The sequence below is a fragment of the Girardinichthys multiradiatus genome, chromosome 20 (assembly GCF_021462225.1).
Source record: "Girardinichthys multiradiatus isolate DD_20200921_A chromosome 20, DD_fGirMul_XY1, whole genome shotgun sequence".
Lineage (NCBI taxonomy): Eukaryota > Metazoa > Chordata > Actinopteri > Cyprinodontiformes > Goodeidae > Girardinichthys > Girardinichthys multiradiatus.
Window position 1 is genome coordinate 26,291,242 of NC_061812.1, and position 22,798 is coordinate 26,314,039.

General features: G+C 41.5%; 3 protein-coding genes across 3 annotated transcripts; 2 read left to right on the top strand and 1 right to left on the bottom strand.

The window, feature by feature from the left end:
- Positions 1-423: 423 nt before the first annotated feature.
- On the bottom strand, positions 424-5,631 carry sdhb (succinate dehydrogenase complex, subunit B, iron sulfur (Ip)). Its single transcript, XM_047348545.1, has 8 exons — positions 5,476-5,631; positions 4,375-4,508; positions 3,685-3,770; positions 3,440-3,576; positions 3,105-3,221; positions 2,921-3,022; positions 2,712-2,834; positions 424-933 (listed from the first exon to the last, which is right to left on the bottom strand). Exons 1-8 carry the CDS (start codon positions 5,545-5,547, stop codon positions 853-855), a joined length of 852 nt encoding a protein of 283 aa, XP_047204501.1. The 5' UTR covers positions 5,548-5,631; the 3' UTR covers positions 424-852.
- Positions 5,632-5,846: 215 nt separating this feature from the next.
- Positions 5,847-8,955, top strand: mrpl20 (mitochondrial ribosomal protein L20). The gene is made up of 4 exons (XM_047348546.1): positions 5,847-6,110; positions 6,292-6,402; positions 8,065-8,142; positions 8,233-8,955. The coding sequence occupies exons 1-4, from the start codon at positions 6,024-6,026 to the stop codon at positions 8,401-8,403; spliced, it is 447 nt and encodes a 148-aa protein (XP_047204502.1). The 5' UTR covers positions 5,847-6,023; the 3' UTR covers positions 8,404-8,955.
- Positions 8,956-10,031: 1,076 nt separating this feature from the next.
- On the top strand, positions 10,032-21,248 carry atad3 (ATPase family AAA domain containing 3). The gene is made up of 16 exons (XM_047346456.1): positions 10,032-10,341; positions 11,912-11,988; positions 14,665-14,766; positions 14,862-14,921; positions 14,994-15,063; positions 15,142-15,307; positions 15,432-15,501; positions 18,055-18,210; positions 18,306-18,362; positions 18,458-18,583; positions 18,672-18,796; positions 18,879-18,930; positions 19,920-19,990; positions 20,075-20,242; positions 20,332-20,440; positions 20,519-21,248. The coding sequence occupies exons 1-16, from the start codon at positions 10,149-10,151 to the stop codon at positions 20,939-20,941; spliced, it is 2,025 nt and encodes a 674-aa protein (XP_047202412.1). The 5' UTR covers positions 10,032-10,148; the 3' UTR covers positions 20,942-21,248.
- Positions 21,249-22,798: the final 1,550 nt, after the last annotated feature.

A 22,798-nucleotide genomic window follows, 5' to 3' on the forward strand; every position in this document is an offset into this window, starting at 1 on the left:
AGTAAGATTCATCCAACTGTTTTGCATTTGACAAAACCTCCCAAAACTTGCATGTTTTTCCTAGAGTATATAAAGCTTAACAGAAGCACTAAACGTTCTTGAATGAAGCACCTATGATGTGTTTAATATCTAATCCTCACCATACAGAGGAACAATCACATTAAATATGTTGCCAATTGTGTTTAGTTATCTGGTTGTTTCAGATTTTTTTGATCATAACTATTTGACAGAAATACAGAAAACCTTTTGGATCACCTGTAACAAAATTTGCTCCAGCCAGGATGGGCGCCTCATCTCTTAAAATTAAGAAAAGGTTTGTAAATGTATTCAGAACTCACCATAATTCATACATCGAACATTAACTGATAATGTTGATGATGATTTCAGTGGCATTGACAGAAGTACACAAAAGAGCCGAGAATCTACCACTGAAACAATTTATTTTCCATCAAAAACAGAGTGTTTTCGGTAAGGAGGGAACCTGTTTACTGTATGCCTTCATACAAGTGCAAAATTGAAACCCTAACAAAAACTAAGAAGATTGGTTAGACATAAGAAAAAGCTTCGGTTATTCCACTTTAATGTGAAGCTAAATGTTTCCCATGTACACAAACATCCACACAGTAAAGTTGGAGGTAAAATCATCTGCTAAGAGCCAGACCCGCTCTCTCTCCAGCATTCACACTGCACTTGTGCGTTTGTGTTAACGCCACGTCCTCCAGCCACACACGCGTTTCCAGTACAGAAACATGCGCCGTTGGAGGTTACTGATGTTCAGGCCCGTCGGACCTCAAAGAGCGTTTTATGATCAATAATTTAACAATCAAGTTGTAGAAAAGGAGAGCAGAAGTTTCAAACAGCTGCTGCCTTCTTGTCCTTGTACGTGGCCATCATCTTCTTGATCTCAGCTATTGCTTTTCCTGGGTTCAGGCCCTGCCAGCGAAAACAGAGGGAATAACCGTCAAACATTTTACAAGAAGGATAAGATCCATCGTTCATGAAGAACAAATAGAGCTTACATCTAGTGCGAAAAAGTAAAATAGGACAAAAAAAAAAACAACAATCTTTTCAAAACCTGCTGTGCTCCCGTCTGTCCTTGTTCACCATGATCAAACAATCGAACTCGTGAACTTAGAGCGTCTGTGGAAGAGAGCAGCTCTGATCGCCCACTGTAAATATTCTGAACAACCTCTGGATTCTTATAATAAGCGGTTAATGATGCTAGGTCGTCGTATTTTAGTAATAGCATAAATCAGAATAAAAATAATCCAAAAGTACTATTTAATCCTATTAGCAGCAATGTATCTGCTCCAACCCAGCTCTGTTAACCTCAGATGATGCCTAATAGGTTTTTATAGGAAGGTGATGGACATGAGCTCTAATGTTTCCCTGAGCTCCTTTACCTTTATCAAGATGAGGCTCATTGTTTTCTGCTTTTGTTCCAATTACATGAAATGACCTGACCTCTTTAAAAGGAAACATGAAACACTACTTGTTCATAAGAAGCCCCCAACCCCACTTGTTTATTTGTTAGGTCTCTAATCTGCATTGGTCCATCAGTATTATCAATAATTAACAACTTCCTGAAGCAAGGCTATGCTCCATCTTCAAAATGGCCGAGGTGACTCCTGTCCAAAAGAAACCTAATCTTAAAGCTGGTTTGATTTGTAACTTCTGTCCTCTTCCCAAGCTGCCTTTTGTCAGTAAACGTTGTAGAAACTCAGCTCAGATCCTGGTTGTGGAGGCTACAGAGTTCTGACTCTCTTCAGTCTTGCTTTCTAAAGCAGAAAGAACTCTATTGAGGCTGCTTTAGTAAAAGTTTACAACGATCTCTGTGCTGGTCCTCCTTGATCTTTGCTGTCTTTGATACTGTCGACCACACAACCTTGTTAAATAGGCTGAAGGTTCTGGCTGGTGTTTCTGGGTCTGCATTAGACTGGTACTCCTCTTATCTATCTGACAGGACATTCTGCATCAAGACATTGAAGTTCTCCTTTGACTCTGTTCCTCTAACCTGTGGGGTTCCACAAGAGCCAGTTCTGGGCCCATTATTATTTTCTTTTTACATTCTTCTAGAATAGGATAGACGAACGGAAAGACAAGGAGGGATAGAACTAAAAGAGAGAGGGAGGGCTTGAGGAAATTTTAGATAAATATATCAGTCAGTCAGTCATTTTCTACCGCTTATTCCATAGTGGGTCACGGGGGAGCTGGTGCCTTTCTCCAGCAGTCTATGGGCGAGATTGATTGATAAATATATCAATCGTAATAAAATCCGGTAACTATTGAAATAATTACTCTAGTGTGACTCAATTGAATGAAGCTGTTTTTGCACCATTTTAAACCATGGATCAGCTAGACGTGGCAAATCAAATCATTATTCTGTGCTACATAATATTCACCTCTTTCAACACAGCTGATCTGCATCCATGCAAAGGACTGCATGGATGCAGCATTATGTAGGATATGTTAAGCTTTGCAGTGTATTTTGAACATTTATACAACATTTAGGACAACACAGCAAAGAAATTCTATAGTGGTAAATAAAAATATTGAGAAAGTAAAGAAAGTGTTGTTTATAGAAAGGTTCATTTTTTGAAAAAAACACCCTAATAGACTGTGATTTAACAAACGTGGATAATATGAACACAGTCTGCTCACAAAGACATGACGCGGTAGGCTAGACCTAACGCTGGGCAGAGACAGCTTACCTTTGGGCAGGTCCTGGTGCAGTTCATGATGGTGTGGCAGCGGTAGAGGGAGAAAGGGTCCTGCAGCTTGGACAGACGCTCCTCCGTGAACTCGTCTCGTGAATCGATCATCCAACGGTACGCCTGAGCCAAAATGACATACACGACTCGCATACACAGTGTTTTTATGAGCTGATTAGAACTAAAATAAACCAGCCTCAAGCACGTACCTGCATGAGCACAGCCGGCCCGAGGTATTTGTCTCCGTTCCACCAGTAGCTCGGACAGCTCGTACTGCAGCAGGCGCACAGGATGCATTCATACAACCCGTCCTACAAACAAGAAACATTAATGTTTACGTGCCTTCGAGCGGAAATCCTCTCTGCTCTCCTGGAACCAAAGGTGGTGCTTTACCAGCTTCTCTCTGTCCTCCACAGACTGAAGGTACTGCTCCTTTCCTTCCTTTGACTCATCCCTCTTCTTTAGGTATGGCTCGATGGACTTGTACTGAGCATAGAAGTTACTCATATCCTGCAAACAGAACGGAAAGGTCAAGTGACTCTTCAGATGTTGGAGTAAAACCCTTCAAAGTATTAACCGGGCAGTACTTTAAGATGAATCCTTAAAACTCTCTAAAGTCCCACAAGATGGTTTTAATCATGCAGAAAAATAATAATAGTTTAGTTTAACCCTGGAGTGAACCTAACTGCAGTTGTTCATGGTTTCAAAATCCAGGACTTTTTACTCACAGGTACCAGGTCCTTGACCACATACATGTGTGGAAGTGGGTAAATCTTGGTGGGCTTGCTGAGGTTGGAGTCAATCTTGTTGAGACAGGCGAGAGTGTTTCCTCCGTTTATGTTCATCGCGCAGGATCCACAAATACCTGATTAACACCACATAAATGATAGAAAGGTTTTCAATGTATTTCTACAGTGATCAGAGGACAAAAACACTGCAGTGAGAAGAATTACTGAGGCCATTTCTGTTTTACCTTCTCTACAGGAGCGACGGAAGGTCAGGGTTGAATCCATCTCGTTTTTTATTTTGATGAGAGCATCAAGAACCATTTGGCCGCAACTGGATAAAGAAATATAAACTCAGGTAGTCAGATGACTGGACCGTTTTATTAACTTTAACAGATAAAACAGAGGCTTATAATAGAAGAAGCTACTTTGCATCCTTAAGCTTATAACCATTATTGTTTTACGCTCATCTCACCAGTGTGCATGAGTGCATTTTGAGTGTGCTGGCCTCTATCACCCAAAATGTACAATTTTCACATGTTTCTGTGAGGAATTACCTTAAGTTTCTTTTGTTAAGATGTAAAAGAACGGCACCTAAAATGACTCATGTTCAGATTGTTACATTTCAGTTGATTACTTCGAGTGAATACTTGACTAACTCCGCTTCATATAAGATTCAGACAAAAATAGTAAAATTAAAGTTCGTTGGGAGTTTTGAGTTTATCTCAAAAAATTGTGTTTTTTCTAGTCATTTAAATACACTTCATTTCTGGGGTTTTCTTGCCATGTGCCTATTAAAACTATTTTGTTTAAAAGAATCCATCTCATCCATCAGTCATATTTGCGTCTGTTAGCAGTTTCTAAATGATCACGCAGGCCCTCATACGAGGCGATCTCCTACATCTCCTTAGATCAGAGGAAAAGGCTGAAGGACGTACGTGTTGAGGTCAATCTCATATGTCTGCATGCGGGGTTTGTCTCCAGGTGTGTCTGGATCCCATCTGTACACCTGGAACTTCTTTATTCTGGGCTGAACAACTGGAGCTGCTGCTGTCTGGGCATACCGCACTGCCTGGAGACAAACACATGAAAGAACATTTTACGATGCAAGGTCTCTTTCCTGGACAAATTAATGAAGGGACTACTACTAATTGTATGTGTTCTGTTTTTCATCTTAGAGACCACTGAGTCAGACCTGATCTGTGTTAGCTTACGTTCTCTTCTCAACAAAGCCACTAAAAACAGGTAGAGCTGCTGTAAACTGTCGTTTTTCTTTAACATAGCCTCTACTCCTGGACCAGAGTCTCTATGTTGGTGCTTTGTACTCTGAACCCAGAAGTCAGTGGCAGCTGATGCTGAACCCGGTTCTGCTGGAGATTTCTTCCTGCTAGGAGGGAGTTGTTCCTTTCCACTGTCGTTATATTCCTGCTCAGGATGGCGGATTGCTGCAAAGTCAATGATTTTATGCAATCACTGGGCTTCCTCAGAGATTTTTGTTTTTTTTTTCTTTTTTAACCATATCGCCTTCATAAACTGAACTGACTGAAATGAAATTGTATGTACCTGAATTTGAGTCTAAATGACTGTACTGTATTACATTGATTTGTTTACATTTTCAGGATAAAGATCAGACTTGTCTTTTAAAATATCTTGAGATAACATTTATTGTGTAATAGTAGTTACAATGACACGTATAACGAAGAATGTACCCTGCTTTATTATACACAAGCTAACAAGCTAAGTATGTGGACAAAGGTGTTTAACTTACTACTTGACACTCTTTGAGATTACGTGATTTCATGTTGGGAGTAAAATCTACATTAATTCATTAAGTAAAAAATACCCATGCTACAACTTTTCGGTTTAAGGCAATTAAAGATCTCTCCAGAGTGATCTTGCTGACTGCTAACAGCTAAACTAAACTGTGCATAAACGGTAGCGGCGTTACGCCGCTTCAGTTCAAAATCAGCTCAAATAAAAAACGGCTTCCGACAATGATGACTGAAAGTGTGTGTTTCGTCCACCGGCTGGCAGCTTACCAGCAGTCCAGCAGGAGAGCGGAAAGCGAAAACTCCACAGCGGCTCAAGGACGTAAAACTAGCAGCCGACATCTTTTCTGATCCAAGTTTCTCTTCTCTGACCTCCACCGGCTGCTGTAAGCAGCACCCACTGCGGCTGCGTCAAGATGCCACTGCTGGAGCGCGTGTTTTGTGGGTCATTGTGTCCCGGTTTATGTGCAGCCTTGTCGTTTGGTTGACAAGAATATACATACGTTCCCATTTAGTGGCGTCATTTTAGTTTATATCCTATTTTGTTTTTTCCTCACTTCTCTAGCTCCTTTTTTGAAATAAATTGTTCGGTGTTCTAACACATTAGGGCTCTTCACGGACTGTCCTCCGTCTGCTTTAGCTGCAATGAAAATAAACGTACCTCTTGCGGCGTGAGCAAGTCGTGGTGCTGCGTCTGACTGAACTCGCATAGCACACAGAGTCTGTGTCCAGGCGGTGCAAAGGGGAGGACATTTCATTCAGGTGTTTTATTCCCTAACAAAGGAGGACGAACTGGGCCGAGCTGACGGAAGAATATAATGGTATTTCTGACGTTGTCCTGCTGGATCCGCAACCGTGGACCCGACAGATTCTGGAAAGTACAAGAACTGCTTAAACATGCGCGGGTGAGGCTCAGACTATTTCCTGGAGCGATGACGCTCTAGTTCATTAACATCCCTAAAAATGTCCAATACCTATAAAAGTACCAGGTTTAACTGTCACTGTACTTTTTTTTTTTATTGATCTTTGTGATTGAGAAGGTCGGTTTTATAATTGTTCCCGTCTTTCCCGCTGTTCGTCCACCAGCACTTCAGAGGGAGGAAGAACCGCTGCTACAAACTGGCGGTGCTGGCTGTCAGGAGGGCTTTCGTCTACTCCACTAAAGGTCGGAGGTTTAAGAAGCGCAACATGAGGACGGTGAGAGCCAAACACTGCTGCCTCGGATTTATAGAACAACTAAAACAAAGATATATTATATACAAGCCAATGTCAAATCCTCCTTTAGGGCAACCATTTATAGTTTTCACTGAAATCAATGAAACTCACTGATGATGATGTTTGTCATTGACAGAACATGTCCTGGTCAGTTCTATTTGGTCTATTTTATTTTAAAATGTTGCTTAATCAAGTTAAAAAGACTTCTTAAATCAAATCCCCTCCCTTATTTTCATGTTTTCTATCAACTAGATAGAACTAGCCCCTCTTTTTTGCAATCCCATAATTAATTAAAATGCAGGAAATCCTCCAAATCGTGCATTGCAGTCCCTAACAACACACACACAGTAGTCGCCCTCTTCTCAGCAGAAAGCAGGGGAGCCCAACTGCATGCATAAAAGCTGTCATAAGTGTTCAAGGCACAACTGACATTAAGTAAGAGATGGCGCTTTTGAGAGAAACCCAGATCCACCCATATCTCTTTCATATGCTGCCTGCAATTTATTTCGCCCGTATTAAAAAATAAAAATAAAAACGCAACCAGCTGCAGTAAACCAGTTGAGCCACATTTAACAACTCTGCGTGGATGTCTGGACAATCTGGCAACAATAAAACTCATGGAAGGAGTTCTAAAGAGGACCAGGGCAGACTGGGATAAACACATTTCTTTATCAGACATCTTCAGGGATCATTTTGAGGCATACGACTTTAAAAATCTTAGTCTTGCATTCCATTATGATTTTCAAGTCCTTAAGATCTTCCTTGCAGAACTGCTGCCTTACCTGCAATTTCCACCACCAGGCAGGCAGACTTAAAACGAGCCCAGTCAATCCAGTTAGCCTGATCTTGAATGCTCCTCCACTACAGCATATACCCTTGTTATCATTCCAATCAACACCAGAAGGAACAAGTAAGGGGAAAAAATCCTATCGCTCTGCTTTCAGAAAGTGACATGTTGTTTTGTATGTTGAAGAAGCATGAGTTCAGACTGCCTTCGATGCCACTTTACTGGCAAATCACACAACCATTTAAGGCGATGCAATCAGAATACAGTGGCTAGATGGGGAAAAAAAACTAAACGAGTAAGAGTATAACCTAAAATTGTCAAGACGAACATTGATGTCGTCACCATTAACTTTAGGATCCCCGTCCACAGCTGCTTGAAACTTTCGAGGGTCATTGGAGTCAAAAATCTCGCTCAAACACGTAAAGTTGAACCCCGTAACCCAAAAGCAACGTGAATGATTCAGAATCTATGTTGAAATCTGTCAAAAGTTGCCATAATGATTACTAATGGCAGCTTATCAGTACTTCCACTTACCACAGTTGTACTTCTTGTGATTTCATCAACTTAAATATACAACAAATCAGTTGGTTTGATTTTTTTTTTTCTTCATGAAAAAATAAAGATTAGCAGTGGATGGTGTCGTCGTAATCTTTATAGATTTATATCCCTCTGAGTGTTTTGGCAATTTATGGTTATTCACGTGAACTCTACTGCTCTGATGTCATCTTTTCTGGGTACCCAACAGACTTCTTAAAAAGTTTGCAGCCGATCAGAACAGGAAGGGAAAGTATAGTTTTGTACACATGCTATCAAACTAAATGCATATCAATGTGTTCCTTCTGTCTTCCTATTGTCAGCTGTGGATCACACGCATTGCAGCAGCAACACGAGAGCATGGCATGAAGTATCCTGTCCTCATACACAACCTTACCAAGGTTTGTTAAAAGGGGGTTTCAATGCCCTGCACCAGTCACTGTGGTGTTCCTGCTTCCAGCTTACTCTGCTTCTTTTTCGTTTCTCTACAGTGCAGCGTTCAGCTTAACCGTCGCGTAATGAGTGACCTGGCCATCACGGAGCCTCGGACCTTCCTGTCGCTGGCGAAGCTGGCTCGGGCTCGGCAGCAGGAAGGTTTCCAGGCGGCACTGGGAGATGGCAAAGAGCCTCCCGGTGTCCTTTCCAGAGTTATGCTGCAGTAAAAGGACTTGCTTTTTACAGATTCACGGAGCAGTTCTCCTGGCTTGTTCAGAGACATCAACTTCACTTTTGTCATTTCATCAATTTACATATATAAAAAAATATTTCTGCATGTGATGCTTTATCAGAGAGATAAAGAACAGAACACTGGGATGTGTAAGATGTCTCACTTGTTGATAACCTGTCCACAATCAAGACTTCAGGTTTCTGCTGTAGTGGGTCTTCTACCACACTCCACCTGTGCCATTTAAAGGAATACATCACACACAGAGGAGATTCCTTGCTATAAAGAACCCTGATGTTCATCATTGGGAGGAGGAAAGTTATCACATGGAGATAAAGTTTATTTAAAAGACTTATAATAATACAGCAAACATCCAAAACATGCAGTGCTTTTTAATGGAGAATGTGTTCACTCATGTCTCTCTGGGTTTAAATTTGCAACCTGCAGATTCTGTTTGATTCTACTTGGAGTTTTTGTTTCTGTGTAAATATTTAGTTTTTTGTGCTGAGGATGTCTAAATGTTTTATTCAATAAACATTTTGATATATGAGATTAGCTGTTTTTTGTCAACATGCTCCAAATTTTACCTTATGCATTTATGGGTGAGGCAGCCTAGTTTTGGTGTGCAGATTTAATTGTATAGTTTCCATAGTGGAATTTGATCCTGCAGTCAATCCAGTGTTTCTTTTTAATGTGTTTATTGTATCCTTCCTGTTTCAAGGTAGGGAACACAAGAACAAGTTAGAATCAACTTTAAAATAGCTGTTTGTTTTTTGTGTTATCCATTAAGTTGTCCCTATACCCACCCTTCCATTCAACAGTTTGTCCATCATCCATCCTCCCACTTCAGGAGTCCTTGAGACTGGAAAATCTAATTTTGTAGTGACAAATGCTTCTTTCTTTAAGCATCTAGATAGCAAACATCTCATTCTATCCTTGGCAAGCTTCTCTATCACACCAGATATCACCTGCATGCATGAACCTTCTCTTGAGTCTCACTTGTTCCTCCATTCTCTAATCAATCCACTATCCCTCCCCAGAACACAAACAAAACTGAGCCTTGCCTCTGTTCTTCTATGCAAGATCTCCAGCTACCTCCAGATCTGCCTCTCATTTTTCTTTCTTTAATGCTACCATGTCCAAACCAGGTCTTACTACCACTTTGTAAATGGTGCCTTATTGTTTTGTAGCTATCTTTCTGCTGCAAATCACCCTGCCTAAACTACATAGTTGAGCCCAGGTTTTTATCTGCTTTCAGAACTTCACTCAGTCCCACGTTTTATTAAAACACACAAAATACACCAGAAGTGTAAACGCGTGAATTAAATGTTAAATAAATCTCTATTAATTGATAGTTGCAAATAAATCAGGCTGTTATTTTCTTTTTAGGAGTTTAATATTCAAATAAGTATAATTATCTCAGTAACCATCGACTTTCAAGCATGAAACAGCAGCCTGATGCAACCAAAAGAAAGCATAATGACCCTCGGTGAATGCCGTACATGTTGTAGGTAGGACTTTCGCGGATGACCTGCAAAGTCCACTTCCCCACTACACCCAATTAAAACACACAACACTCCCACAGAGCCAATCATCGCTGCTGTTGTTCACCTGAACCTCCACTGCACCGTGCGCATGCGCAGACTGCCTTGGCGTGTCACGCGTGTGGAGGAGGTGCGGTGACAGATCTGTAATCCTTCCACGGAACCGGCAGAAACTGTGGTTTAATTCCCTCTCGGTACCATGTCGTGGCTGTTTGGACTGAACAGGGGCCAGCCCGAACCTCCCCCCGGTTTGCCGGCCCAGCCTCCGCCTCCTCCTCCGCCGGCTGGAGGCGCCGGCGGAGGAGGAGATAAACCCAAGGACAAATGGAGCAACTTCGATCCCACCGGGCTGGAGCGGGCTGCCCAGGCGGCCAAGGAGCTCGACAAGTCCCGTACGTATTCCGGTGGGCTCAGGGTGGGTCAGCACAGAGCGGCTGTGAATTTATTCCATTAATGAAGTAGTTAAAAAGTAAAAATATGCCCATCTGCATCCTGATCCATTCTTCTGTTCTAGCCTAAATGATGCAAGCGCTTTAATTAATGTGTTTTACATCTGACGCAGGCTATCAGAACAACCTGTTCTCACTTTATTTACTGCATTTAACCATTAAATAACAGAAATAAGATCACACTACATCCACGTGTATTCAATGAGAGTGCAAAGGTCACAACCTTGCAGCGGAGGTTGCTGCAGATGCAGAGCCTTGAAAATGTATTCATACTCCTTACACTGCATCAGTTTAGGACCACAGACTTCAGCATGTTTTCTGTTATACATCAACACAAAGCGCTGCATTGAAAGGTGGAGCAACATCATTTAAAGAGAAGTGTGATATGCAGCCACATTTACTCAGGTACCTGTAAATAAAACCCAGTGTGATTGATTGCTTTCATAAAGACCAAGGAACAGCAGACAGGTCAGGGACTTTGAAGAGAAGTTCAAAGCATGGTTAGGTTAAAAGAGAGTTAACACATGGCCTGCTGCTTAACCTAGCTAGGCAAGGAGGGCAGTAATCAGAGAATTAGCTTAGAAGCCCATAGTAACTCTGGAGGAGCTGCAGAGATCACAGATCAGGTAGGGACTCTATCAGTATTGCAATTCCCCAAATTATTTTGGAAGACAATATTTGGCAACATGAAGACAAATTTGGACAATTTTTGGTGGAAAGCTAACACCATGAACACGCCGATTCCATGGTGAAGCAGGGTGATGGCTGCGTCATTCTATGTGGATGCTTTTCTTCAGCAGGAATGGGTAGGTTGGTCAGACTTCATGGGAGTCACGCCAGACTTTTCAGATTTTATTTGAAATCCACAAATCATTTTCCTTCCACTTCACAATTGTGCTCTATCTCATAAAATCTAAATAAAATAAACATAAATTTGTTGTTCTAATGTGAAAAAGTGTACAGAGTATGAATAGGTGGAGGAAAAATAGCATGTTTCTATTTTGTTTCCCAAAAAACAGGAGAAATTGAATTTTTCTTTATTATTATTTAGGAAAATTAACTTAAGACATAAACATTAGTGATTCTAGACATATTCTTCACAGTTTTTTCACTTATTAATTTTTTTCTTAGATATGAAGCATACCTGAATCAAATGGGAAGCTGGTTTATTATAATAGAGCATATTGAATATATTGAAAATATTTCAGTTAAGGCTTTCTGCATTAAACTAGTTTATTTCCTCTAAAAGCAAAGCTGTCATTTTGTGTGGCTCTGTTTCGCATTTTGAATGAATTCATGTGCATTTATTTGGTTTATAGTTGATCTGTATGAACTAGAAGTAGAAATGTGCTGGACATATTTGAGTTAGTCATAACGTTGGATTTCAAAATAATAAAATGAGGATTCTGGAAGTTTGAATGGAAAATGTTCAGGAAGGGTACCTGGCATCTCCAGGAGGCCCGTCAGACGTCCTCTGAATCCAGGGCAACTCTTTGCTGTTTTCTTCTGTCAGGACATGCCAAAGAAGCTCTGGACCTGGCCCGGATGCAGGAGCAGAGCACTCAGATGGAGCACCAGAGCAAAATAAAGGTACAATGACACATTTTAAGAGCGATAAAATATATTAAAGCTTTAACAGATCTAAGCAAGGCAAGTAGGGTAATTCAAAGTGTTTTTTAGCAGTACCAAAGGATTAGTGATTTTTACACCTCAAATACACTGTTCAAAAAATAAAGGGAACACTTAAACAACACAATATAACTCCAAGTAAATCAAACTTCTGTGAAATCAAACTGTCCTCTTAGGAAGCAACACTGATTGACAATCAATTTCACATGATGTTGTTCAAATGAAATAGACAACAGGGGGAAATCTTTGGCGATTATCAAAACACTCAATAAAGGAGTGGTTCTGCAGGTGGGGACCACAGAACACTTCTCAGTACCTCTGCTTTCTGGCTGATGTTTTGGTCACTTTTGAATGTTGGTGGTGCTTTCACACTCATGGTAACATGAGACGGACTCTACAACCCACACAAGTGGCTCAGGTAGAGCAGCTCATCCAGGATGGCACATCAATGCGAGCTGTGGCAAGAAGGTTTGCTGTGTCTGTCAGTGTAGTGTCCAGAGCCTGGAGGCGCTACCAGGAGACAGGCCAGTACACCAGGAGATGTGGAGGAGGTCGTAGGAGGACAACAACCCAGCAGCAGGACCGCTACCTCCACCTTTGTGCAAGGAGGAACAGGAGGAGCACTGCCAGAGCCCTGCAAAATGACCTCCAGCAGGCCACAAATGTGCATGTGTCTGCACAAACGGTTAGAAACTGACTCCATGAGGATGGTATGAGAGCCCGACGTCCACAAATGGGGGTTGTGCTCACAGCCCAACACCGTGCAGGACGCTTGGCATTTGCCAGAGAACATCAGGATTGACAAATTCTCCACTGGTGCCCTGTGCTCTTCAAAGATGAAAGCAAGTTCACACTGAGCACATGTGACAGATGTGACAGAGTCTGGAGACACCGTGGAGAGCGATCTGCTGCCTGCAACATCCTTCAACATGACCGGTTTTGCAGTGGGTCAGTAATGGTGTGGGGTGGCATTTCTTTCCATGTGCTCGCCAGAGGTAGCCTGACTGCCATTAGGTACCGAGATGAGATCCTCAGACCCCTTGTGAGACCATATGCTGGTGCGGTTGGCCCTGGGTTCCTCCTAATGCAGGACAATGCTAGACCTCATGTGGCTGGAGTGTGTCAGCAGTTCCTGCAAGATGAAGACATTGAAGCTATGGACTGGTCCGCCCGTTCTCCAGACCTGAATCCGATTGAGCACATCTGGGACATCATGTCTCGCTCCATCCACCAACGTCACGTTGCACCACAGACTGTCCAGGAGTTGGCGGATGCTTTAGTCCAGGTCTGGGAGGAGATCCCTCAGGAGACCATCCACCGTCTCATCAGGAGCATGCCCAGGTGTTGTAGGGAGGTCATACAGGCACATGGAGGCCACACACAATACTGAGCCTCATTTTGACTTGTTTTAAGGACATTACATCAAAGTTGGATCAGCATGTAGTTTTTACACTTTAATTTTGTGTGTGACTCCAAATCCAGGCCTCCATTGGTTAATAAATTAGATTTCCATTGATGATTTTTGTGTGATTTTGTTGTCACCACATTCAACTTTGTACAGAACAAAGTATTCAATGAGAATATTTCATTCATTCAGATCTAGGATGTGTTATTTGAGTGTTCCCTTTATTTTTTTAGAGCAGTGTATATCACAACATGAGCGGCGCATCACATAAAAACATAAAAACACAAGACATTATTGCATGGGATTGGTAGTTTAGTGGTTGGAGCAGTGCTCTTGAGGTGGGGAATCCATGTTTATTAGATATGAAGAAAGAAACATTGAAATTTAAGCAATTAAAAATATCTCATATGTGGCACTTTGTTTTGTTGTTTTTGCTTTTCTTTTTAAACTTAAATGTTTCAGATCATCAAACAAATTTTAATGTTGGAACAACCTGAGTAAATGTATTTTTGGTAGAATTTTGTCCCAGTCTTCTTTGCAAAATTGTTATAATCCAGCCACGTCGGAGAATTAACAGCCTGTATACAGGCATGCCTCACCATCCTAGTCAGATTTAAATCCGGACTTTTACTAGGCCACTTGGTAGGCCAGCCATCCCTGTGAAGGTTCACCACTGTTCTGTGTTTTCTCCATAAAGGCTGTCGCTGTGATTCGCTGGAGATCCAGAGACTTAGAAATGGCTTTGTTACCCTTTCCAGACTGACATCAATTTATTTCTCATCTGTTCTTGAATTTCTGTAGATCCAGGGAATAATTTGATGCTTTTTTTCTGTACTATTAAAATATGGATTTTTATGTTCACACTAAGTGTAAAAATCAGTCAGGTAAAGTGAGAAAAATAACAGTTTAATTGTATAAAGTAATTAATTGAGTGAGTAATGAGTGAGCATCGAAACATTAATACAAATGTCATGATTATAAAATTACGAATACTAACACATAAAGTGTGTAAAACTACTCTTTAAAATGTATTGCCTAAATGCCCTGAAAGCCCTCCTGGTGGGCTTTTGTTTGGGCCATGGTTTGTATAGACCTTGTAAATGATCAATGCAGCATTATTTGGGCGTCTCACAGTAATCTTTTTATTATGGGGCCAGAAAACATGTTAAACCCAAATTCTTTAGTTTTAGTACCTGTTTATGACAATTTTGTATGGATTTTAACTTTAACAGGAGTACGAAGCAGCAGTCGAGCAGCTGAAAGGTGACCAGATCCGCATCCAGGCTGAGGAGAGGAGGAAGACCCTGAATGAGGAGACCAAACAGCATCAAGCGGTGAGAACAGAGAGCTGCCTTCCAGTCCTCTGTAGCGCTACAATCGGATAACTAAAGATGTTTTGTTACCTTTGGTTTACTGCCTTTTTCTACAGAGAGCCCAGTACCAGGATAAGCTGGCCAGGCAGCGATATGAGGAGCAGCTGAGGCAACAGGTGAGCTCAGTTAAAAAAAACTTTGGAACAAGACACAGAAAGATCTGACTAATCTTATTTCCCACTTCACAGCAAGTCCTAAATGAGGAAAACCTTCGCAAACAAGAGGAATCCGTGCAGAAACAGGAGGCTATGAGGAAAGGTAAGAGCCTCACCACTGGGATCTTTTAAAACCTGTTGAGCTCAGGTTGATCGTGTCGCTGTGCTGCCGTTTCTATAGCAACAATCGAACACGAGATGGAGCTGAGACACAAGAACGAGCTCATGCGCATAGAGGCAGAGGCTAAAGCTCGAGCCCGCGTGGAGCGGGAAAACGCGGATATCATCCGCGAGCAGATCCGACTGAAGGCAGCCGAGCACCGGCAGACCGTCCTGGAGTCCATAAAGTGAGATTCACTCCTCTGCACATCTGTTCTGTATGATGAGATTCAGCAAATGTTTGTTTTGCATGAGAACAGGCAGTTGGACCTTGTTCAGGTGTACTGACAGGTGGGGTGTGTTTATATTTAGGACTGCCGGCGCTGTATTTGGAGAAGGATTCAGGGCCTTCGTGTCTGACTGGGACAAAGTTACTGCCACGGTAAGATCCCCTCCTTCAGGTTAAAGTGAAAAATTCAACTAAAACAACATTTCCTGACATATGTTGAGTGCCTTGCAGAAGTATTCATACCTATTTACATTTTGTCACATTACAACCTCAGACGTTTACGTACTTTGAGATTTTATATTATAGACAAACACAAAGCGGTGCTTAATTTAAAGCAGGCTAAGTTCATTCGGGACCTTATATGTTCTCTTTTTGCTGCAGTTACAGCTGCAACTCTGAGGTGTGTCTCCACCAGCCTTGCTCAGTTAGACACTGACATTTTTTACCACTTCTTTGCATAAATAGCTCAGACTCAGTCAGATTGGATGGAGATCTTCTATGAACATTAAGATTCAAGTCTAGCCACAGATTCTTAGTTGGATTTAGATCTGGACTTTGACTGATTCATTCTAACACATGAATCCCCACAGCATGATGCTGCCACCACTATGCTTCACTGTGGGAATGGTGTTGTCAGAATGATGTTAGTTTTCCTCCACGCATAGCATTTGGAGGCCAGAAAGTCTTTTGATGAAGGCACTTTTGTCTAGATGGCTTGTGGGAAATTGAGAACAGAGATGTTCAAAGGCTGGGATGCGCTTTTATAACCAAACTCTGCTTTAAACCTCTCCACAACTTTGTCCCTGACCTGCCTGCTGTGTCCTTTTATTTATTTAGGGGTGTCAGAGTACGGGTGAGTTGAAAACAAATGCAGGCCACACCTTTCAGGTTTTTATTCGTAAAATAAAATGGTCAAAACCATGTATTATTTTCCTTCCCCTCCACAAGTATAAACTACTTTTTCTTGACCTACCTTATAAAATACCAGGGAAATACTGTGAAGTCTGTGGTTGTGACAAAATATAAAAAGGTTTTTTTTTTCAACATTCCTGTATCCCTCCGGTCAGATTTAATGTACACAGTACTGTAAATTGCTGTTAAACAACAATTGAGCCTAATTTATGCAGCTTCAAACAGCTGAGGGGATGCAGAGCACATCCTGGCTTACTTAGACTTCAATTCAATTCAGTTTTATTTATATAGCACCAAAACACAACACCTGTTGTCTCAAGGCACTTCACAACAGTCAGGTACATACATTCCAAATAATCCTAACCATTGAACAGTGCAGTCAGATTCAGTTATTTATTCAAATTAGATAAAAAGTTTTTCTATCTAAGGAAACCCAGCAGATTGCATCCAGTCAGTGACTTGCAGCATTTACTCCTCCTGGATGAGCATGTAGAGACAGTGGACAGTCACTGGCGCTGACTTTGCAGCAAACCCTCATACTGAGCATGCATGTAGCGACAGTGGAGAGGAAAAACTCCCTTTTAACAGGAAGAAACCTCCAGCAGAACCAGGCTCAGTGTGAGCGGCCATCTGCCACGACCGACTGGGGGTTTGAGAGAACAGAGCAGAGACACAAAGAGAACAAAGAAGCACTGATCCAGGAGTACTTTCTATGGGAAGGAAAAGTAAATGTTAATGGATGTAGCTCCTTTAGTCGTTTCACCTAGAAAGAAAGAACAGATAAACTCTGAGCCAGTTTTCAAGGTTAGAGTCTGAAAGAGAGCACATAGAGTTAGTTACAGTAAAAGCTCAGTCAATTTCCATGTCTAGGAGAGAGAAAGGGTTAAACACTAAAAGACAGGGCCATGTGGATCATCGGTAGAGGGTGAGCATTAAGTTGTTGCCAGCAGAAGCTCGGACGATTCCCCTCTCCAGAAAGGTGTCACAGGTAGACACAGATCCAGGCCAGGTGTAGCTTCTAGGAAGAGAAAAAAGAGAACAAAGTTAAAAGCTGAAATAACAGCAAATAATGCAAAATTGGAGAGTAGTGTGAGAATGTAGCGAAGAGGGTGAAAGTGGTCATTATGTCCTCCAGCAGCCTAAGCCTATAGCAGCATAACTACAGAGATAGTTCAGGATAACCTAAACCACTCTAACTATAAGCTTTATCAAAAAGGAAAGTTTTAAGCCTAGCCTTAAAAGTAGACAGGGTGTCTGCTTCACGGACTAAAACTGGGAGATGGTTCCACAGGAGAGGAGCCTGATAACTTAAGGATCTGCCTCCCATTCTACTTCTAGAGACTCTAGGAACCACCAGTAAACCTGCAGTCTGAGAACAATGTGCTCTGTTAGGAACATATGGAACAATCAGATCTCTGATGTATGATGGAGCTAAATCATTAAGGGCTTTATATGTGAGGAGGAGAATTTTAAATTCTATTCTGGATTTAACAGGGAGCCAATGAAGGGAAGCTAAAATAGGAGAAATATGATCTTTCTTTTTAATTTTAATCAGAACTCTTGCTGCAGCATTTTGAATCAGCTGAAGGCTTTTAACTGCATTGGAGTCATTACTGCCAGAGTCATGAAAAAAAGTACAAAAAAACTGTTTTGTGCTGGCATTAAAAAAGTAATTGAAGTATTTAAGCGAGCTGGATGTGAGTAAATCTAGAGTCTTTAATATATGGCAAGTTAGTTTCAGATGCTGCTTTTTAGCCAACTTTTCCTGATTAATCATTCCCTTTTCTCCACTAGGTGGCAGGGCTAACCCTATTAGCTGTAGGAGTGTATTCAGCCCGAAACGCAACAGGAGTGGCGGGACGCTACATTGAGGCCAGGCTTGGAAAACCGTCTCTGGTGCGGGAGACGTCCAGATTCACCGTGGGGGAAGCCATCAAGCATCCGGTCAAGGTGGTTAATATACACTGCACCTTTTGCTTTATTTCTGTGAATCTCCATTCATCAGATGCTGATTAAGGGAATTCTGATCCTATTTATCTGTTTAGACGGTGAAGCGTCTGAAGAGTAAACCTCAGGATGCTCTTGAGGGAGTTGTGCTCAATGTAAGTGGATTTCATGAGTGAATGATGTTGATTTAAAATGTTTATATTAATAGATTTGTAACTGCATGATACGTCTGCATCTTTCCCTCCGATAGCCTTCCTTGGAGGAACGTGTGCGTGACATTGCGATCGCAACGAGGAACACGAGGCAGAACAACGGCCTGTACAGGAACATCCTCATGTACGGCCCTCCTGGGACGGGAAAAACCCTGTTTGCTAAGGTACAACTGAGATCTGAGAGTGGGAAGTGTCAAGCTGAAACTTAACCAGTGACTTGTGCAGTTAAGGTCAATTTTTTGTGTTGAGTAGAAGCTGGCAGTGCATTCTGGGATGGATTACGCTATAATGACCGGCGGTGATGTGGCACCCATGGGTCGGGACGGTGTGACCGCTATGCACAAAGTTTTTGACTGGGCCAACACAAGCAGACGCGGGTATGCTCCTAAAGAAACGCAGATTGCTACAGTGTTATTGAAGGTGTTGTCTAAAATTATCTAACACTCGTTTCTGTGACAGGCTGCTGCTTTTCGTTGACGAAGCTGATGCATTCCTTCGCAAAAGAGCTACTGTAAGTCTGGAGGCACGGTGGGATCTAAAAGTATTCCCACCCCTAGAACCTTTGCACATTTTGTCATGTTACAACAAAATATTCCTGAGATTTTATCCGCTGGACAAATACAAAGTAGGATACGTGATTCTAAGAATGTTTAATAAATAGAAATCTTAAAAGTGTGACATGCATTTGTATTTAGTGCCCTTTACTCTGATGCCCCCAAATAAAATCTAGTGCATCTTATTCTGTTCAAGTCGTCTGTTCAACTCCATCATCTAAAAATAGAAAGAGTATAGCACAACTGCAAACCTGCCAAGACATGGCCGGCCACCTAAACTGAAGCGAGGACAGCAATATTCAGTGAAGTAGCTAAGAGGCTGGTAACTCTAGAGGAGCTGCAAAGATCCATGGCTCAGGTGGGGAAATCTCTCAACAGGAAAGCTGTTGCTCATGCACTTATGCACCAGTTCCCCTTTGTAGAAGGACAACAAACCTTAAACATACAGCCGGAGCTACAGTGGAGCAGTTTAGAGCAAAGCAGATTAATGTGTTGGAATGGCCCAGCCAAAGTCCAGACCCAAGTTCGATTAAGAATATGTGGCAAGACTTAGAAACTGATGCTCACAGACACTCTCCATCCAGTCTGACTGAGCTTGAGCTTTTTTGCAAAGAAGGGGCAACAATGTCAGTCTCTAGATGTACAAAGCTGGTAAAGATAACTGTAATGAAAGGCGGTTCTGCTAATTATCAAGAGGGTCTGAATAAATGCATGATGGACTTAGATTTGTATTCATAAAGAAATCATATATACATTTTTTTACAGTTTATAATTGTGCATTCACATAAAATCCCTCGAAAACACATTGAAACTTTTGTTGTAAGTGGCAAAAAGTTAAAGGGGTGTGAATATTTTTGCAAGAATGTTGGAAGACTGCTCTCCTTGGAGGCTGTAATGCAAAAGGTAGTGATCATTAATTACTCTATTACTATTCTTATCTTTGTAGGAGAAGATCAGTGAAGACCTCAGGGCCACTTTGAATGCGTTCTTGTACCGCACAGGAGAGCAGAGCAACAAGTAAAGCTGTGTTTCTCTTACAGCTTTAACCTTCTCCCCACACATTGCCGTAACAGTTAAAGTTTAATTTCTCTTCCTCCGCAGGTTCATGTTGGTGTTGGCCAGTAACCAGCCCGAGCAGTTCGACTGGGCCATCAACGACCGAATAGATGAAATAGTGAATTTCGCTCTGCCCGGTCTCGAGGAGAGGGAGCGTCTCGTACGGTTGTACTTTGACAAATATGTGCTAGAGCCGGCCACTGGAGGGCGCCAGTAAGTAGCGTTATGAAGCAGTTGAGTGGTAATTAGTCTGGTTTTTCTACATCTATATTATATCGGTGCATGCTTTGTGTTATGTGAAGGAGGCTGAAGCTCGCACAGTTTGATTACGGCAAAAAGTGTTCAGAGATCGCCACGAGAACGGAGGGCATGTCAGGAAGAGAGATCTCCAAGCTGGGTGTGGCTTGGCAGGTACGTTTCCTTCAGTCATTTTGGATTCTTTTCCTTAAAAATCCAACATGTTCTAAAACAAAGTTTCTCCCTTCCTAGGCTGCAGCGTACTCCTCTGAGGATGGTGTCTTGACAGAAGCCATGATTGACGCTCGGGTCGATGACGCCATCAAGCAGCACCATCAGAAGATGGACTGGCTTCGTGCAGAGGAGGAGGCAGCCAAGAGCCTAACGCCTCCTCCTGCTGGGGCGGGAGCTTTCGGAGGAAAAATGGGTTTCACTCTCCCCCTGAAGGAGACGCCTCATGCCCAGGAGGTGATTGCTCCAATCTTTGAAATAAACGCACAACCAGAATCGGCAGAGGGCAAGCCTGCCGACCCAGTGATACAAGACTGTGCCAATGTTGCTAAACCAGAAGCCAAGACCACAGATAAAGGTTCAACTGAACCTGAGAGTGAAAGCAAACCAGGAAAACAGGAGAAGACTGGTTCCTCTGCTCCAAAGGATGGGACTCCAGTCTGAGTTATAACAGGGCTGTCAGGATTGGAAAGATTAGTGTTCTGCCTTCTTAACTAACTGGTCTGGACGTTCATGTAAAAGCTAGTTGGACTGTCCACATGACACAAGATTAGTTAACAGCTGGGAGAGATAGTTAAATTTTAATACCACAACTGTTGCCTGAATCTTTCAATTTCATATAAAATGTATACAATATGAACATGTAGATTACGTAGAAACAAGACAATGTGTCTGTCATTACACTATTATAAATGTTGTGCAAAGTCAGGTTTCTCTGTAAAAATGATTAAAATCTTTTTCTAACAAGAAACAGTTCTGTTTTCATGTGCAAATAATCTTTTTGAGCCACAGCAATTGACGTTTAGTTGAATGGATGTAGAGAACCGAATGTTTGAGATCACCATCGTCAACCAGTATTTTGCTTTTCAAATAGGAAGTGTGGAATTAGAGCCAGTTTGTGGCCCTTTCAACAGCAGCAGAATGAAGCCCTGAAAGCCATTTATAAAAACATGTATCCCCATCAGTAACATGCCATACAGAACCAAACACAGGAAGTGAAACCCACATCAGTAAAAACAAAGGTGATTCATGTCTGTCAGAGTAAACAGGTTGTTTTCCATTGAGGCTTTAAAGTTTGGGCATTTTTCCCAGTATTGATGGCAACCAGGGTCACATCTGCTTGGTCCTGATTAGTCATCCATTGTTGTCATGGTAACAGCTGCATGATCAAGTGATTGTTTTATTTCAAACCCATAAGAGCTTCACATTATAAAGGATGCTTGGCAAGATATTTAGGCTATTAGTCACTTTACTTGTGAGCTTTATTTAACAATAAGCAACGAACTGGACCATTGTTTGGTTTATTATGGGATGGTCTACAAGTAGGCAGACATTATTTTAGACCACAATTAACATGACATGCATGTTTTTGTATTGGGAAGAAGCCAGAGTACCTGAAGAGATGTTATGCGTGCATGGGGAGAACCTGCAAACTCCATGCAGAAAGACTTCAGGCTGGGATTCAAACCCAGGACCTTCTTGCTGTAAGGCAACAATGCTATTAACTGCTCCACTGTGCAGCCCACTCACAACCAGAGGATCATTAACTGTAACAATTCAGAAGGCTACTTATTTATATCTATGCATCGAAAGACGTAAAGATTTTAGTAATAAAACATTTTTACATTTATAAGTCTTGGTTAATCAGTAGTGTGTTTTCACGTTTTCAAGCCTTTATTTCTGTTAATTATGATGAGGTTTTTGCTTACAGCCAAACGAAAACATGACATTTAAGAGAATACTTCATAAGATCAATAAAAACAAAATTTTAATACAGAAATGTGGGCTTAATGAAAAGTATGTTTAAAGGTTATTTTCAAAAGGTATTTTAATCTGACAAGGAAGCGTCACTGAAACGCATATTCTAATTTACTGAATATGATTGTATACTTACTCTCAGAATCACATGGAAAATTGTTAACCTGGAACACTAATATATTTGAATGCTTACACAAATAAACATAACATATACATCAAGGGAATCTCAAAGAGACTTGAGAATTAGAGTTCAGAGCATCTAGCAGAATAATGATTTAACTTTCTAAATGGTCTTTGATTGTCTATGAATGTTTCTCTCCCTCTAAAAGGTAAACTTGGGTTTTGCACAGAATTTGGATTTTTAAGCACCTGGCCTATAGCTTTAAGGAAAGTTTAGAGGAAAGAGGAGGAATGCCTTTGAGGTCCGTCTGGTTCCGACGCCAGAAAAAAAAAGCCTTGTCTGAATATTGTTGTGTCATCTCTCAATGAACCGCAATGGGTCCATAGACCTTCAGTTTCTCAGCTCTGTGGACACGGAAATCT